Source organism: Dermacentor andersoni, chromosome 2 (assembly GCF_023375885.2).
Source record: "Dermacentor andersoni chromosome 2, qqDerAnde1_hic_scaffold, whole genome shotgun sequence".
In the NCBI taxonomy this organism is placed as follows: Eukaryota; Metazoa; Arthropoda; class Arachnida; order Ixodida; family Ixodidae; genus Dermacentor; species Dermacentor andersoni.
In genome coordinates, this window is record NC_092815.1 from 301,010 (window position 1) to 315,541 (window position 14,532).

The following is a 14,532-nucleotide window of genomic DNA, read 5'->3' on the forward strand; positions in this document are numbered from 1 at the left end:
GTAGTGATAAGACGCACGAAATAGAGCTGTTGCAGATGGCAGTGGGAACCGGAGGCCCAGTTTGAATGCATTGATGTCTTGGCTCAACGCTGTGTGCCATTGTTGTCCAGACTTGTCAGAAACAAGTTCATGTAAGCGTGGTCATGTCGAGCTCGGTCAACCCGATATCTGACTCGACCCACTAGCGTCAGGTCAAAATAGAAGGAAAGCTCAGGAGTTCACTGTGCATGAAATGTTGCGTTTTAATATAGTTTGCAGCAGTTTGGATACCAGAACAGAGCCAACTTGCCACGCCACAAAGAAAAACACAGATAAGCACAGGGTTGCTAGCGTCGCTGTCAGCACTGCTATGTCCAGCGAGTGCACTTTGATTTTTAACGAGGTGTATGTTTCTTGCATCAAATATATTGAATAATATCTTTATTGCGATAGCAATCATATAGACACTCCAGGCACATTTCTGCCGTCGGTGTCACCGTGAGGTTCCGTATGAGCGAAAGCGTGTGAGGGCGAGTCGGCAAACGTGGTTCAATCTCGCGTACACGAGCGAGGAACGCGGCCCGGATGGCGTGCCCTCTCCTGTGGCATGCGAGGCAGGGGGGTGAGGCAAGGGACGAGGGGCGTTTTATAGCGGCTGCTACAGTGCCTCGTTGTCCTCCTCGCCCACTGCTCTGTACAGTGTGGAGACAAGTGAGGTGTCTACTATGGCGTTGGCCATGCGAATTGCGGAAGCCGTACTAGACCTTTGGCAGACGTCGTAGGGATGCGTTTCCGGCGCTCGTGTATCTTGAAAGTGATCTGCGACATGGCTAAAGTGCGCACCCATGTGGGCCTCATCTTCAAAGCAATCTGCGTTGTTTGCAGAGTGTCCATAGTGCCGGTAGCTTCATATGTGCTGTGCTTTCGACGTTTCGTTTGCGCTGAAGCGAGACATGCATAAAGGTCATGTTGCTTGCTGCTGCTGCGATTCCTCACTCCAGAATTTTCACAGCGAGTTTCCGCACTCATCGAGCAATATGTATTTATGTTTACCTGTGCGTGCGTGATATCATGCTGGTTAATTTAGTTAAAACACGTTGACGGGCTAGTTGGTTTGAGTACATGATAGAAGGTGTAAGCACAACTGAACAAGGACATAGAAAGTAGCAGACACACAGAGACAGTGCTGTCTCTGTGTGTCTGTTTCTTTCTACGCCCTCACACTGAGTCACGCTTACACATTCTATCATTGTTAATTTAGTTAGTAAGCGAATGTTTCCAAGTTCATATGGCCGATAAAACTACTGTGCTATCCTTACTTCGTACAGCTATCTACTTATTTGCTATCGCAATCACCTTTCAAGCGGAACTGCGAATTTTTATGAAAGGAGTGTTAACTATAATAGCTATGAATGTAATTAGAAGTTACATTCTTGTACAAAAACCAAACACTGCCGAACGTGCCTCTGGCGGCTACTTTTAAGAACTCCTTATTGGCTGTGTGACATAACCACAACTTCCTTGAGGTTGAACTCCCTTTGGAAGTCCCGTGCTCCCTTATCCTAAAGGAGCTTGTTGGTGCCTGTGTGACACGGATATGAAACAAAGTGCTATCAACCAATAATGCATACAGCAATATATACAGGAGCTTGAACAAGCAGGAGGGAGAGGAGAACGTACCGAGGTGGGAATACATCCTCAAGAAGATAGCCATGATGCAGAATATAAAAACAGCGCAACTAAGTGGTCAGCATCATTTACATGCAAGAGATGCGATTTTATTGGTTAGCAGTAATATTGCTACTGGATAGTATTTCCAATGACGAAGAGCCGAGCAGTGAGAAGACGATGACGATGATTAGAAGCTAGCACGGGCTGTTGCCTCTTGGCCAAGCGCAGCGTATTTTCTTGTAAATATACTTGTACATAGCTTTTCGTATGCGTCTTCCTACGTAACATATCTGGTGGAGGTGGACGTTCCCTGTACCTCGTCACGGAGCTTCGCAGTGGACGGTACGTCGAGCCTTCCTTCATGGCTCCCGGCGACGACAACCCGACTCCGCCGGCTCCGACACTTGCTGCCACCTCGACGACCTACATCACTCTCCCCGCTCCCCGTGATCCTGGCGTATTCTCGAGCAAAGATGGGGAAGACGTCGATGACTGGATCAGCCTGTATGAACACGTCAGCCGCAATAACCGGTGGGACCCTACTATTATGCTCGCCAACGTAGTCTTTTACCTCGATTGCGCACCTAGAGTTTGGTATCGCACGCATGAAGATGAGCTCACCAGTTGGGATTCACTTAAGGCACAGCTTCGAGACTTGTTCGGCAACCCCTACGGTCACCAACTTGCCGCGCAGAAGGCGCTTTCCAGCCGTGTGCAGACGTCAACAGAGCCCTATGTCACGTACATTCAGGACGTCTTGGCTCTGTGCCGCAAAGTTGACACCCACATGACTGAGTCCGACAAGGTTGCCCACATCCTCAAAGGTATTGTCGATGACGCCTTCAACTTGCTCGTTTGCAACAACGTAGCGACGGTGGATGCTGTTATAAAAGAGTGCCGTTGCCTGGAACTCGCTAAAAGCCAACGTGTTGACCAGCATTTTGCCCGTCTGCCCAACACCCCAGCGACAACTTCCTGTGCCGACACTCCTCGTCCCAACAACACTGCCGATGTTACCAGGATTGTCCGGCGTGAGATCGCGGCCGCCTATCCGGCTGCCTTCGACTCCAGCCCCACCAACGCATCTGCAGTCACGGTCTCACTGATCCAGGCAGTTGTTCGCCAAGAGTTCGAAAACATGAGTCTTCACACCATCTGCTCGGCCCATCATCCTGATACCCGCCCGGCTTCTTCGATTCGCCCCGTCCCGCACCTTCTTACCCACCGCGTTCCCGCAACCCATCTGAATGGCGCACTGCTGACGACAAGCCCATTTGTTTCCACTGCCATCGAATCGGGCACATTTCTCGGCACTGTCGCAGTCGCTGGAGTTCCCCGACCCGGCCTACTTACACTGCCTACTCTTGCCCCCCAGGTGGCCCTTCTCGTCCCTATGCCGCACGCGCCGATAACACCGCCGCTGATTCTCCTGCACCGAACCGCTCCTATTCTCGTTCGCCTTCGCCCCAACGACGACAATCTCGCTCTCCCCAGCCCCGTTGCTCCTATTCGCCGACTCCCTTCGGACGCCGCTCCCAGCCGGAAAACTAGACGATGCAGCGCCTCGAGGTGACGCTGCATTGCTCCTTACGCTGCCAAATCCTCTACTGACGTTGCCCACTCATCTGAACCTTCTTGACGTGCAAGTCGACGGTGTTTCTGTGTCTGCACTCATAGACACTGGGGCGCATTTGTCCGTAATGAGCGCTGACCTTCGTAACCGGCTCAAGAAAATTATCACGCCCGCCATGACGCCTGTTGTCCGTGTCGCCGATGGCGGAACAGCCCCCGTAATTGGTATGTGTACCGCCCGCGTCTCCTTCGCCGATCGCTCAACAATCGTGCTATTCACAGTCATCGCTCACTGTCCCCATGACATCATCCTCGGCTTAGACTTCCTCTCCGCACATTCTGCTCTCATCGATTGCTCCGCCAGTACTCTCCGCCTCGACCTGCCTGTTCTGGATCCCGCTGAACAACACCCTACTCGCCTCAGTTCCGTCGACTTCGTTCGCTTGCCACCTTCGGCACTGACTTACATTGACTTCGTGTCATCCCCACCAGTCCCCGACGGTCACTACATCGCGGGTCCTATGCAAGACGTCCTCCTTACACACGGGATCACAGTACCTCACACAGTTTTATCTATTACGGCGAATTGCGTCTGCCTGCCAGTGGTCAATTTTGGCTTGACGACACAAGTGCTGCCAAGCGGGATGTCTCTGGCCCAACTTTGCTCATTCGAGGATCACTCTGTAGCATCGATTTCAGTAGACGACAATTCAGCCGATCCTCCTCTACCGTTGCAGTCGGCAACATGTACCATCGCCAACTTACAAAAAATGATTGCACCCGACATGCCTTCCGCGCACGCTCGTGCGCTCTACCGCGTTCTGATTTCCTACCAACATATTTTTGAGTTTAACGATCGTCCTTTGGCCCAAACAACAGCTGTCAAACATCGCATTAATACCGGCGATGCCCCTCCTATTCATCGCCGCCCGTAACGAGTATCACCGGCTGAGCGTCAAGTTATTCACACCGAAGTTCGCAAAATGCTTGCCAAGAACATTATTGAACCGTCATGTAGTCCATGGGCGTCACCTGTTGTGCTGGTAAAAAAAAAGGATGGCTCATGGCGCTTTTGCATGGATTATCGGCACCTTAAAAGGGTTACCAAAAAGGACCTGTATCCCCTACCTCCGATTGATGACACCCTTGACTGCCTCCACGGTGCTCGCTATTTCTCCTCTATTGACCTTCGCTCCGGCTATTAGCAGATTGCCGTGGACGATCTCAACCGCGAGAAGACTGCCTTTGCAACACCCGACGGTCTTTATCTATTCAAAGTGATGCCGTTCGGTCTATGTAACGCTCCTGCCACTTTTCAACGCATGATGGACTCCCTTCTTCACAGTTTCAAATGGTCCATGTGCCTGTGCTACTTGGACGACGTTATAGTATTCTCCGCCACATTCGCTATGCACCTCGAGCGCCTCTCAGCAGTCCTGGACGTTTTTCGTCGAGCCGGTCTGCAACTCAATGCATCGAAGTGCCAATTCGGCCGACGCCAGATTACCGTCCTTGGACATCTCGTTGACGCGAACGGAGTGCAACCGGACCCAGACAAGATTCATGCTGTTACGCACTTCCCTGTTCCAAAGTGTGTCAAGGATGTGCGCAGCTTCATCGGCCTTTGCTCGTATTTCCGCCGTATGGTGGAAAATTTCACGGCCATAGCACGACCACTAACCAAGCTTTTGAACAAAGATACCCCTTTCCAGTGGGGCGATAACGAGGCCTCTGCATTCTCGCTTCTAATCGACCTTCTCACAACGCCTCCCGTTCTGGCCCATTTCGATCCTTCTGCGCCTACCGAAGTCCGTACTGATGCCAGCGGTCACGGAATTGGCGCAGTACTGGCACAACGCCAGCGTGGCCACGACTGTGTTATCGATTATGCCAGCAGGCACCTCTCACCCGCGGAGCGCAACTATTCCACCACTGAGCGTGAGTGTCTGGCCCTAGTTTGGGCGGTTGCGAAGTTCCGCCCATACTTATATGGCCGACCCTTTTTTGTTGTCACAGACCATCACGCGCTTTGCTGGTTATACTCATTGAAAGACCCTACAGGAAGACTTGGTCGCTGGGCCTTACGCCTCCAAGAATATTCGTTCTCTGTCACCTACAAATCTGGCCGACTACACAAGGACGCTGACTGCCTGTCTCGCTACCCGGTAGACGAGCCTGACGCCGCCGACAGTAGTACTGCCGACAGCATTTTCTCTGTGTCTGCCTTCGCTAACATCGCCGACGAGCAGTACCGAGACCTATCGCTGCGAGCACTCATCGAGCATCTGCGCTCTACACCTACGACGCATCCGTTCACCGATATGTCCTCCAGGGAGGCATTCTGTATCGAAGGAACTTCCTCCCTGATGGCCCCGATCTTCTTCTTGTCGTACCAAAACATCTACGACAGACTGTGCTCTTTGAGATGCATGACGCACCCACTGCAGGACATCTTGGGGTAACCCGCACGTACGACCGCGTCCGCCGCCACTTCTATTGGCCTGGTCTCGCTCGCTCCGTACGACGCTATGTTGCTGCCTGTGATCCCTGCCAGCGTCGGAAGACACCTCAGGTGCTACCTTGCGGTCATCTCCAACCGATCACCGTCCCTGTGGAACCGTTCTTTTGTGTTGGATTAGACCTCCTCGGTCCCTTTCCCACGTCATCCTCTGGGAACAAATGGGTAGCCGTCGCAACTGATTACGCCACCCGATACGCTATCACGTGGGGTCTCCCTACCAGTTGCGCCACTGACGTCGCGGACTTTCTCTTGCGTAACATTATCTTAGTGCATGGCGCCCCACGACAGCTGCTTACTGACCGTGGTCGTAGCTTCCTCTCGAAAGTTATCGCCGACATTGTGCGTTCCTGCTCTATTCAACACAAGCTGACTACCTCATACCATCCTCAAACCAATGGCCTGACAGAGCGGTTAAACCGTACTCTTACCGACATGCTGTCCAAGTACGTTTCGAAGGACCACCACGACTGAGACGTTGCCCTTTTTTACATCACATTTGCTTATAATTCTTCCCGGCATGACACCGCCGGATTTTCTCCATTTTATTTACTGTACGGTCGCGAACCGACCTTGCCCCTTGACACGGTACTTCCTCCTGCTGCGATCTCAACAACCGAGTATGCGCGCGACGCCATCGCCCTCACCGACCATGCACGCCAGCTTGCCCGTGCTCGACTGACGGACTCGCAAACCACGCAGCAGCGTCAGTACAATGCCCGCCACCGTGACGTACAGTTTTCGCTTGGTGCACTCGTGCTCCTGTGGTCACCCTCTCAAGTTCAAGTTCAAGTTTTATTCTTCTTCTAGTACAGACTAGAAACGTCCTCCCGGGCTAAAAGCTGCCGTCAGCAGCTTGACTGGACCCAGGAGGCGTTATACATGGCAGCGCGATAACAGTAACCTTTTTGGTACAAAAAACTTAAGCAGAAGTTTACTAAACATAAAATTGAAAACTCAGATACATGCTTATGAAAGGATATGTAAGAAACAACAAGACATTTTTGTACAAATAAAACAAAAAGGCAAAAAAGAGAAACATCGTCATTTATATGCATCATTATACATGAATATAAATGTTATAGGTTAACGAAATACATCTTCAACTCTTTACGAGATAATTTATTAGCGTAAACATGACTATTTAGAATTTTCGGCAAATTGTGTTTAATAGATTGTAATTTATACTCGGTGCGAAAGCGCGGTACAAGCCAAGGTTCAGGATTTCTGAAATGCACAGTGAAAGGTCGCTAGTGATGTAAGAAAATCTCTCCATTCTTTCCTTGCAAAATAAAATATTTGTAAAAGACGATATTCGTAGTACCAATCTACCCATATGATTTGGTATGTTTGTGATAATGTTTTTGTTGTTGATCGGGCTTCAATATTAGCAATGTGTTGGAAAAGTGCCTTTTGTAATGTAACTATTTTATTTATGTTAGTTCGTGTTGTCGTTGCCCATACTAAACTGCAATAATTAAATTGCGAGGTGAACAATGCGTGATAAATTTGTAGCTTGGCTTTTGTCGGCATGTAAGTTCTACAGCGAGATAATACACCGGCGACTGCAGAAAACTTGTTTCGAAGGTTATTAAAATGAGCATCCCAACTCAAATGACATGAAAATATTACTCCAAGTATTTTGTGTTCATTAACTAGTTCTATGTGTTTGCCTAAATAAGTGATTGAATGTTCCAACTGAAAAGGTTTGTTTCTGGCTCTGAAAAGAATAGCTTTCGTTTTAGTGGGATTAATTCTGATCACATTTGAATGTGACCAATCAGATAGTTTCATTAGCAATGAATTACACCTGATAATTAGTTCGTTTGCGTCTTTTCCACAGAAGAGTATAGTGCTATCATCCGCATATATAAAGAAATCAACTGTAGGATCTATATTTACTAAGTCATTAATATATAAGTTAAATAATAGAGGGCCCAAAACACTCCCTTGCGGCACTCCATTTTTAAGTGTCAAGAAAGAAGATAGGACGTTGTTAATACATACACACTGAGTTCTATTTCTGAGATATGATTCCATTAAAGTGAGTGGATGTCCGCGTACTCCATATATTGATAGTTATAGTCACGTCGGACTTTCAGAAAAGCTCCTATCGCGATACACAGGGCCCTACCGCGTGCTGCGCCAGGCGACGCCTGTGACATACGAAATTGCTCCTGTGAGCTCAACCTCGTCATCTACTCTGGCATCTAGTGATGTCGTGCACGTCAGTAGGCTCAAGACCTACTACACTGCAACAGACTCCGGCCTTTAGTCGCTCCGGGACGGCGCTTTTGCCGCCGGGGGTAGTGCTACGGGATAGTATTTCCAATGACGAAGAGCCGAGCAGTAAGAAGACGACGACGACGATTAGAAGCTAGCGCGGGCTGTTGCCTCTTGGCCAAGCGCAGCGTATTTTCTTGTAAATATACTTGTACATAGCTTTTCGTCTGCGTCTTCCTACGTAACAATATCGAAGGCACACTCACGTACATACTGCTTTTTCTGTTGATGCAAAAGGCCTTGTATATCTCACGTGCATGCTGGTCACCATAGCATATCTGTTCGCTGCTCCTATTCTGGAGGCTACGCCAGAGATGCGGCTCACTTCATGTGTGTGGTCATAGTGTGCTGGGTCGTCCTCAGAGGCTATGTCAATCTGAAGGAACATTGCCCTGGCAGTATGGTAATTGAAAGCCAGTTCCCATACAGTGGCAAGTTACAGTGTTTTCTGATACTGGTGGGTCACCCCTGAACTGCGGATTAATAGAGGGCATGCCACTAAGCCAATACCTGTGCATTGTGCAGCCAAGGTCAGCTGGAAAGGGAAAACAAGCTGGTCTGCATTGTTGCAGATCTCGCAGATGAAACCGCGGCCCGTGCAGATGGGGCAGCTAAGGCAGTGTCGCTCACAGTCTTCCTGCAGGCCTCGCAGTTGGGCCAGCAGGGTGCCCTGGCGTGCCTGCTCCAGCTCCTCCAGGGAGTACAGGTGTGGCTCAGCGGCTAGAAGATGTGGCCGCAGCGCCCCCAGGGAGTCCTGTAGCCTGCAAGCCATCAATTTTGAGCTTCGCAAAGGCTAGTGACCACATTGTCTGAATGCTGTGAACCCTACAAAAGATGTCAAGTGACTCTTTAGTACACTCCCACAAGTAGAAGCAGTCGTGGTGGAGAGTGTACCACCTGAATGACTCCTGGACAAGAGGTTTCCCCTAAAGATGTAAAATTTTAAGAAGTTTTGAGGGGCATGATAAAACTGGTTTCTTTCGTGATCTTTTTCAGAAAAATATGAAAAATCGGGGAAGAAAAAGACGATTGTGCACAGGGCTATGAAAAACCCGACACATTTATTTCTCTAACACTGAAAAGAATATAATTGTTACATTATTACACTAAAAAAGTCTCAGCAGAGCTTCCGGGTTCAAAATCTAGGCTCGATTTCATGTGCCTAGATAGAAAGGCATTGATTTCACATCAAAGCATCAAGACCAACGTTTGTATGAATCTGTGTCCAATTCATTTCTGCTTGCCGCATCAACGCTTCGCTGTGCAGCGGATGCAGCCTTCCGGACATTGAGGTTTAAGAGCACGTACACAAGCTTTTGCACATGATCCCCTGCAAGTCTGTTGTGTAGCTTGGTGTTATTTGGTCTTGCCACTGAGTGCGGGAGTTGACCAAAGTTGAGGAGGACTTAAAGAAATGAAGGCTGATTTACATTATTTACAGGAAGAGAACAAATCAAAATAACAGCAAATGGTCATGGACAACTGGCAGCAAATCTGACACTGTGGCCCGCAGCACACTGTTGTTTTTTTTTTGCAAGTGACCATGTTCTTAGTACAATGACTTATTGTTAGAACGCCCCATGTGACTGCCTTTCATTTTCTGCACATGCCCCCTCTTGTATGTATACACATGATGTGGCAACGCAATAAAATATTGTTGGAAGTCAGCGCAGTGTATGTCGTCTCTCGCAGTCCTTGTTCGTCGCGCTGTACGTCATTTTTTATCATGAATTACCAACTAGCCCTAGCAACTACCCTCTTTGCAGTTGTTATAGCAGTGCCATTCTTTAATGCCAACAGCCATGGCTTGTTAGACGCAATCGGAGCACCCAGGAAGCAGTTAAACGAGTGAACATAATCAGCAGCTGGATGGAGGAAGGTGCTGGGGAGGGGCACTGGCCTCTTAGCCATTATAGTTTTCTCACATCAGTTCAGCCATCCCCCTATTTTGATTTTTTTCATGTGACCCGGTTATAACAATTATCGATTATAACAATGGAATTTTCGTGGCACTTATAAGTAGGTTCGACTGTTATATGGAAATACAGCTTTTTCAGAACTCTTGTACACAATGTAACAAATTCACGTAAGATATAAATTGACATATCGAATTTGTCTGCTTTGAATTACCTAATGGATGCCGTTTACAGAACCACAATATCTGTTCTTGATGCAGAGCTATTAATTTGTAAGCTTCGTGCTTCTATTATTTTTAAGCTTTCGAATTAAAAAAAGTTTTTTTAAACAAAATTCAGGCCCTAAATCGAAATTCCGCTTCCAAGAGTCACTAGAACTTAACTTTCTCTCTCAAATGCAACAAATTTCATTAAAATCAGTCTAGGGGTTATCTCACAGAAACGTTTTTGCATTTTATATGTATTTGGATAGGTCGCATCGAAGTTGGGCCCGAGCTAAAGCTTCCTCTTAAACGAGGATTTTCTATCAGCGAATGTGGTGAGGTCAGCGATCTCTAGCAAGTTTCACTGGTGGCAGTGGGGCCTGCTCTGGTTAAGAAAATGGCATCACTGTTGGCAGAGACCAATTGGCGAGCCACTCTTACATGGTCACATACAGAAAAACATGTCCAGCTCCTAAAGAAAGCTATTTGCTTTAAAATTTTGGAATGGAGGACTCACAACAGCTGGCTGGACCATCTTTAGATTTCACCTATGGCATAGCATAGTGTACCCAGTGCTCAGACCGGGTGCATTGTGTGCCCGTTAACGTAGAAATACAGGCTAGTTGATCATTCAAACTGTCATGCATTCTGGTGGCACAAAAACAAGAATGGACAAGGGAAACACACAAACAGTAGGAGTGTTAAACTACATCATCATCATCAGCCTGGTTACGCCCACTGCAGGGCAAAGGCCTCTCCCATACTTCTCCAACAACCCCGGTCATGTACTAATTGTGGCCATGCCGTCCCTGCAAACTTCTTAATCTCATCCGCCCACCTAACTTTCTGCCGCCCCCTGCTATGCTTCCCTTCCCTTGGGATCCAGTCCGTAACCCTTAATGACCATCGGTTATCTTCCCTCCTCATTACATGTCCTGCCCATGCCCATTTCTTTTTCTTGATTTCAACTAAGATGTCGTTAACTTGCGCTTGTTCCCTCACCCAATCTGCTCTTTTCTTATCCCTTAACGTTACACCTATCATTCTTCTTTCCATAGCTCGTTGCGTCGTCCTCAATTTGAGTAGAACCCTTTTCGTAAGCCTCCAGGTTTCTGCCCCGTAGGTGAGTACTGGTAAGACACAGCTATTATACACTTTTCTCTTGAGGGATAATGGCAACCTGCTGTTCATGATCTCAGAATGCCTGCCAAACGCACCCCAGCCCATTCTTATTCTTCTGATTATTTCCGTCTCATGATCTGGATCCGCCGTCACTACCTGCCCTAAGTAGATGTATTGATGTTGTAGATTGTAGTTGTAGATAGAATTGTAGATGTTGAACTACATCTGATTGTTTATTGAGACAGTGCACGGTGGCACAGGTGAGGGGCAAGGGGGGGGGAGGGAAAAGGAAGGGGAAGTTTGTGTCAACATAGTCATACAATGTTCTGTACACATGCCAAACCTCGACTGAGATAACCTAATTCTTTCTGAGACAATGTCACTAAAGCGGCACTCATGCATGTTTGCATCATTGTTGATTGCAAAAGCCTTGAAGATTTCTCTTTTGCCTTGGTCAGTAAAAGTCTCACTGAATGCTGGAGTGCTTAGGCATCGGCAACACTAGTCAGCCAAATGTCCCCCTGCAGTCTGTGTGTCAACTGCTGTGTGTGCTCTTTGTCGATGAAAGATTGTTAGAGCACTGCACATTACTTTCCTAATCATGTGTTTTCCTCCTAGCCTAAAAAGTACTCACACTTACAGTTTCACACAGTTGCCTCGTCTGCGAGCCTTCAAAACAATTTAAGTCCTGTTAATCGCGCTCGCTTGACTCCACTCAATTGCGCTGCTCCCCAGTGAAGCACTCATCTGCGTCGTCTGCTCTTCGATGCTTTTGCAATCGGCAACGAAGCAAACATGCATGAGCCTGCATCATTGCAGACTTCCACGCTGTCTCCTCAAAGCTGTCTTCTTTGCCACCAGGATCGGGACAGGTCTTAAGATGGCAGTTGTCCAGTGAATACGGCAAGGTAGCTGTCTATACAGAGATTTGGAACGCACCCCTTTTCTGGATTCCACGCAGAGCAACCATATTCTAAGGTTAAACATCAAATAAGGTATTTCTTTTACCCTGTGTGGGCCCCGTCAAAAATAACATTTCAAAAAGCTGCACACAGGGCTAGTCCTAACCACTGCACACTTGACATGGTTATTCCACAAGAAATTATATTAGAAACACATGTGTTTGCTACCTAGACAGTAATTTGTAAGTGGTGAGCTGTTTTTAGTGAAATGAATGACATTGCATTTAGTACAATTTAACTTTCACTAGTACATGCAATCTCATTGTCCTAACAAGTCACCACTCCAAAACCAAGGAGCTGTTGCGGTCACATGACCTGTCCTGCTGCTCAGCATCCTTTGTGGAGCATCTATGCAAGCATGCAGTTTTCTTTTTAACACTGCCATATTGAAGCAAGCAGAGTTGTGAGTCTTTTGCAGTCTGTACTACGGGTTTAAATGCTAAAAAATCTTGCCACATATTTTTTCTTATAAAGATATCTGATTGTTGGTCGTGCTTTGGTTCAGGCATCTTGCAGCTATACAGTACTACACCTGCTTTGCAACCTAGAGATGAAACTGGTCCGTGAGACAAGTGGTTTTCTATCATCCTCATGTCGGGCACCATACATTGATCACAGATGATGCACGTGTACTTGACCATACCAGCGCTTGTGTCGTGGTTTCTACAAAGTTCATGAAGCAAATGCAGTAATAGACATTACATAGATCACCTCGCATGTGTCCTGCTCGCCAATGATTCTGTGGACAGTGTGTCTGCGTGCATAAGTGCATGGGGAGAAACTAGAAATGTAAGCGGTTGAAAAAGAAAATAACACAGGAAATTACGAAAAGAAATCTTTTTTTTCAACCAGGATAAAATTGAAAAACGAAAAAAGAAACAGAGCTTCCCCGCAGAATTCTTCAGTTGTGATGTGATTCCTTTCGATGTATCTAAATGTTTGATCAAATGAAGAAGTTTGGGAATCTGCAAAGCACCTGGATCCATCCATGTGGTGGCAAGCACTTTCCTTCAACCAACCATTGAGCCCCCTCGCCTGTCGCGTACTGCAGATGCCCCTTTTTCAGCAGCATGTGAAACTGATCCAAGTTTGGAAATGTGGACACTATTACATACGAACCATTAACTATCATCGGTCAAGGTCTCCAAATGCAAGCACTTGCCATCCCATTCCAATTATGGTGTGCAGGTGTGTGTTAACCATGCTATCGAGCCCATCAGACAAGTTGGCTATTGCGCGCTCGTGTGCCGCGTGTGAAGCTTTTGTCTCCCCCCTGTGTGATGCTTCCTGAAAGTGCAATCCGGCAAGTTCATAGCAGTTCACCCTAGTTCCGAGAAAAGTTTGCAGCACTGGAAGGTCATTCAAGGACAACCAGTCCCCTTCTGCTGAGCACCTACCAGGTGAAGAGGCAACGCCGGATGGAGGCAGCCACCAAATAGTAGAGCCCATGGTGTGTCGCTATTGGCCATACATGGTGCCACTTGCACGGGCCCTATGATTGGAGGAAAATTATGACAGCTGTACGGGCTCGACAACTGGCTGAAAATGACATGACCCCGGCAGACTCAAGGAGTTATAAGGCAGGTTCATAAACGATTGTTTAAGAGAGCACTGTAACAACGTCCATAACACTGTTCAAGGATCTGTACTAGTCACTTCTGCATGACAAGTTGCTACTGTTCGTTGAAGAATGCATTGACAACTTTGGATCAGTTGGCTTTCGGAATGCTGCAGGTGTTTCTGTTAGCAGCTTTCTTGAATTGCTGACCTTCTATTTGAAATCAACTTTCACCTCATGGAATGAACGAAATTACATACAAAAGAAATGATGTTTGTATAGGATCATGCCTGGCGCCAGCACTAAGTTCTATTTATCTAGCTCATCATGATCACAATATTCAAGGTCACCTATACGCGTCCCCTGTCGTCAAAGTGTGCAGGTTTGTGGACGACTACGTGGTATTTACTGATTGAACTGATCATGCTCTTGAGCCTGCTGCTTTGAAAGTCTTGGAGATCTTTAAGAAAGAGCTGCAGCCTCTAGAATTTACGCATGAAGTTCCCATTGATGATTCCTTGCGCTTTCTAGATCTCGGGCTGTGCCTTGCTAACAAACATGTGTGCTGGTGCTTCGAATCAAGAAGTAAGAAGCCACTCTTGCCCTTTAACTCTGCACACTCAAAGCTCGTTAAATGAGGTATTATAAATTTATGCCTTGTTAACAGCCTCAATAAATCTTGCTCACACGAGATGCAACATAGTCTTGCTACACAGGTTGATCGCCTTTCTTGGGCTGGCTACCCTTT

At 47.4% G+C, this 14,532-nt stretch overlaps 1 protein-coding gene across 6 annotated transcripts in view; it reads right to left on the reverse strand.

Moving 5' to 3' along the window:
• LOC126543058 (run domain Beclin-1-interacting and cysteine-rich domain-containing protein-like) overlaps positions 1 to 14,532 on the reverse strand; it is a 454,654-nt gene that overhangs the window by 39,322 nt on the left and 400,800 nt on the right. For 4 of the 6 annotated variants that reach the window (XM_055077611.1, XM_050190205.2, XM_055077610.1 and 1 more), the window contains one exon: positions 8,534 to 8,784. The exons of 1 other annotated variant lie outside the window; for it this stretch is intronic. In XM_055077611.1, coding sequence (XP_054933586.1) covers positions 8,534 to 8,784 — 251 coding nt within the window. Of the gene's footprint in view, positions 1 to 8,533; positions 8,785 to 13,623; positions 13,719 to 14,532 lie in introns of those variants that run through there. One more of the 6 variants, XR_008615039.1, reaches the window with a different exon arrangement.